Source organism: Haliaeetus leucocephalus, unplaced genomic scaffold, assembly GCF_000737465.1.
Source record: "Haliaeetus leucocephalus isolate CR32 unplaced genomic scaffold, Haliaeetus_leucocephalus-4.0 Scaffold517, whole genome shotgun sequence".
Taxonomy (NCBI): domain Eukaryota; kingdom Metazoa; phylum Chordata; class Aves; order Accipitriformes; family Accipitridae; genus Haliaeetus; species Haliaeetus leucocephalus.
Window position 1 is genome coordinate 4,267,059 of NW_010972953.1, and position 2,633 is coordinate 4,269,691.

Here is a 2,633-nt window from a genome sequence, read left to right on the forward strand (position 1 = left end):
AGGAGCTTGTTCTGGTTTTGGGGGGGACCCTGGCCCGGTGGGGCTGGTCCCAGGGGTTTGGGGGGGGGGCCCTGGCCCCTCCGTAGGGCTCTCCCCAGCCCCACTCCCATTTCAGGGCCCCCTAACCCCCGGCTTCTTGTCCCCCCACCCCAGGCGCTACTTCGTGGACCTGACCAGCATGAAGGAGCACTTCAGGTCCAAGGTGCACAAGAAGAGGTAAGGGGGAGCCTGAGCGGGGCCCCGGAGCAGGTCGCAGCCCCCTGCCCCTATTTCGTCGGGGTGAGGCAGGTGACGGCGTCGTTTTGGGGCCGGTCTTGTTTTGAGGAGCTGTGGTGGACGGCTTCAGCCCTCCTCTCTGCCTTCCCCACAGGCTGAAGCAGCTGCGGGAGGCACCGTATACACAGGAGGAGGCTGAGCGCGCCGCCGGCATGGGCTCCTACATCCCCCCGAAGAAGGTGGAAGTGCAGACCCAACCGCTCGAGGAAGTCGTCGAGATGGAGGCATCCAGCTGAGCGCAGCGGACTGAGGGGCCGGGCGGCTCCGTAAGGGCATCTTTGTCTTCAGCTTTGTGAGGAAAAAAAGTGCCCCGGCGCAGCCTGCCAGCAAGCAAACGCGCCGCTCCTCCTTGCCAGCCCTCCTCGCCAGAGCACTAATGAGGAGAAGGAGCCAGCGAGACCCCGGGTGCCCTCGCTGTGCATCCTTCTTCTCGGGGAAGGGGCAAGCGGCTTGTTCCCTAAGCGCTGGCATGACTGTACACTCGTCTCTTTGTTTTTAGAGCGGTTTTAGGCCTCTCTCCTTGGGTCAGAGGTTGATCCTGGTGACTCGCCCATTAAAATATGTCAACCGACAGGCCGGCAGTGTTGAGAGCTCTCTCTGAGTGTGACCCAGGCCCTGGATGGAGGGTGGCAGCCGCCCCTTGGGGTAGAGGACAATGTCTCGGTGTTATGCTTTTCCCGAGCACTCCAAGGGGAATACTGCCAGCGTCTGTGCCAGCCCAGAGGAATGGCCTCGTCCCGATGCTCCTGCTCTAGCAGGGTGGTAAAGCTGCTTCTGCTTTGCCCTCCTGGCAGGGGGTTCCCAGCCTACTGGTAGCAGATACGGGGCTGCTTTTTGGGAGGATTATGTGCTTGAGTGAGCTCTTTATCAAGCACTTGGGTCTGTATGGCGAGCTGCTCGTTGTGCTGGCCCTGCCCGTTTGGGCCCTGAGAGGGGACTGCTGGTGTCCCCCCGGCAAGGAGACTTTTAGGCTCCTGTCCCCTAAAAACCCAACGCCTGCAAGTGATTTCATCTTCCCAGACGGCTGGGGCTGCGTGTGTGGTGTGGTCAGCCTCCCCGCCTCACGTCCACCAGCCTGATGCTGCTGTGATCCCGCTGCTGACCCTTCCTCCGCCTGCCTGGCTTTTGGGGGACTTTGACGATGCCACCACCCGCTGCTGCGAATTCCTGCAGAGCGGATCTTTGCCGATGCAGCCCTGGCAGCAAAACCCTCAGGCCAGAGGTTTGACCCTCCTGCCCAGCCGGGGATGGGGCTCTGGGCTGGAGCAGCAGAAAAGCAGAGTGACAACACAGCTGTGCTCAGCAGGAAAGGGTTTATTTCTACACAGCCCGCCCGGATTTGTCTCCAGCTCCGGGGAGATGAAATGCTGCAGCTCTGCGTGGGTTTGCTGAGTGCGAGGGGGACCGGGAAGGTTGCAGACCCCATCCCAGCGGGACGTGCCTGCCCAGGGGACACGTCGCTGACCCCGTGGCCCCGTCTCCCCCCGACCCCGTTGTTGCAGAGGTCGGTCTGGTCCCAGCCCTCCCCGCCGCGTTACCTAACGGCTTTCGGCGCTGACCTCCTTTCCGCAGGGCCAGGCTGGCTGCGGCCACAACGCGGTCCCCCCCACGCAGGGATGGGGGGGGCTGCGTTGGCTGCCAGCGGGGTGCAAGGGGCCACCCCAGGCCCCTTCTGCTTGGGGAGAAGATGGAGATGGACACAGCACCAGGCTCCATCGTCCATCCATCTATCCGTTCAGGCTCTGTTCGTGTTGCGGCGGGATCGTGGTGTCTCGCAGCGGTTCGGTCAGGGGCTCAGCCGGCGGCTCTGGAGGTGGCTTCTCCGTTCTCCATCCTGGTTGTTGAACCGGCTCCCGAAAATGGGGACGGAGAGGGGGACAGAGGTGCATGTCCCCAAGCCCCGGGGCATCGCACCGCCCAGGCATGGAGGGAAGGGCTGGATGTGGCGCAGATCAGCTGGAAAGGATCCGCATCCGGCAGCTCAGCTCCGTTCGGGCGTGGGGTGGGGGGGTGGACAGCGGGCAGAGGGGGACCCCAGCCCCCTCCTCATGGCTCTGGGGGGGCTTTGGTGGGGCTGGCCATCCTCCGGGCGCTGTAGAAGGAGAGGCAGAGCCCAGCAGCCGCCAGTAGCAGGGCCAGGGGGGTCAGCAATCGCCCCCCCGGCTCGGCCCTGCGCCCCGCCACCAGCTGCATCTGTGGGGGGAGAAAGGAGAGGAGAGGGGAGCGCTGCGAGACCCTGAACCCCAAACCCCCCAGGGTCAGGGGACCTGAGGCCGTGCCCTGAATGTCCCCATCACGCTCGGCTGGGATGTAGGGGCGATGGGGGACAGCTTTGTGGCCCCCCCCCCCCCCGGGGC

At 64.5% G+C, this 2,633-nt stretch overlaps 1 protein-coding gene across 1 annotated transcript in view; it reads left to right on the top strand.

The window, feature by feature from the left end:
• Positions 1 to 774, top strand: part of ZNF593 (zinc finger protein 593) — a 1,032-nt gene extending 258 nt beyond the window's left edge. The window contains exons 2-3 of the mRNA XM_010576133.1: positions 154 to 216; positions 371 to 774. Coding sequence (XP_010574435.1) covers positions 154 to 216; positions 371 to 512 — 205 coding nt within the window. The 3' untranslated portion in view covers positions 513 to 774. The remainder of the gene's footprint in view (positions 1 to 153; positions 217 to 370) is intronic.
• Positions 775 to 2,633: the final 1,859 nt, after the last annotated feature.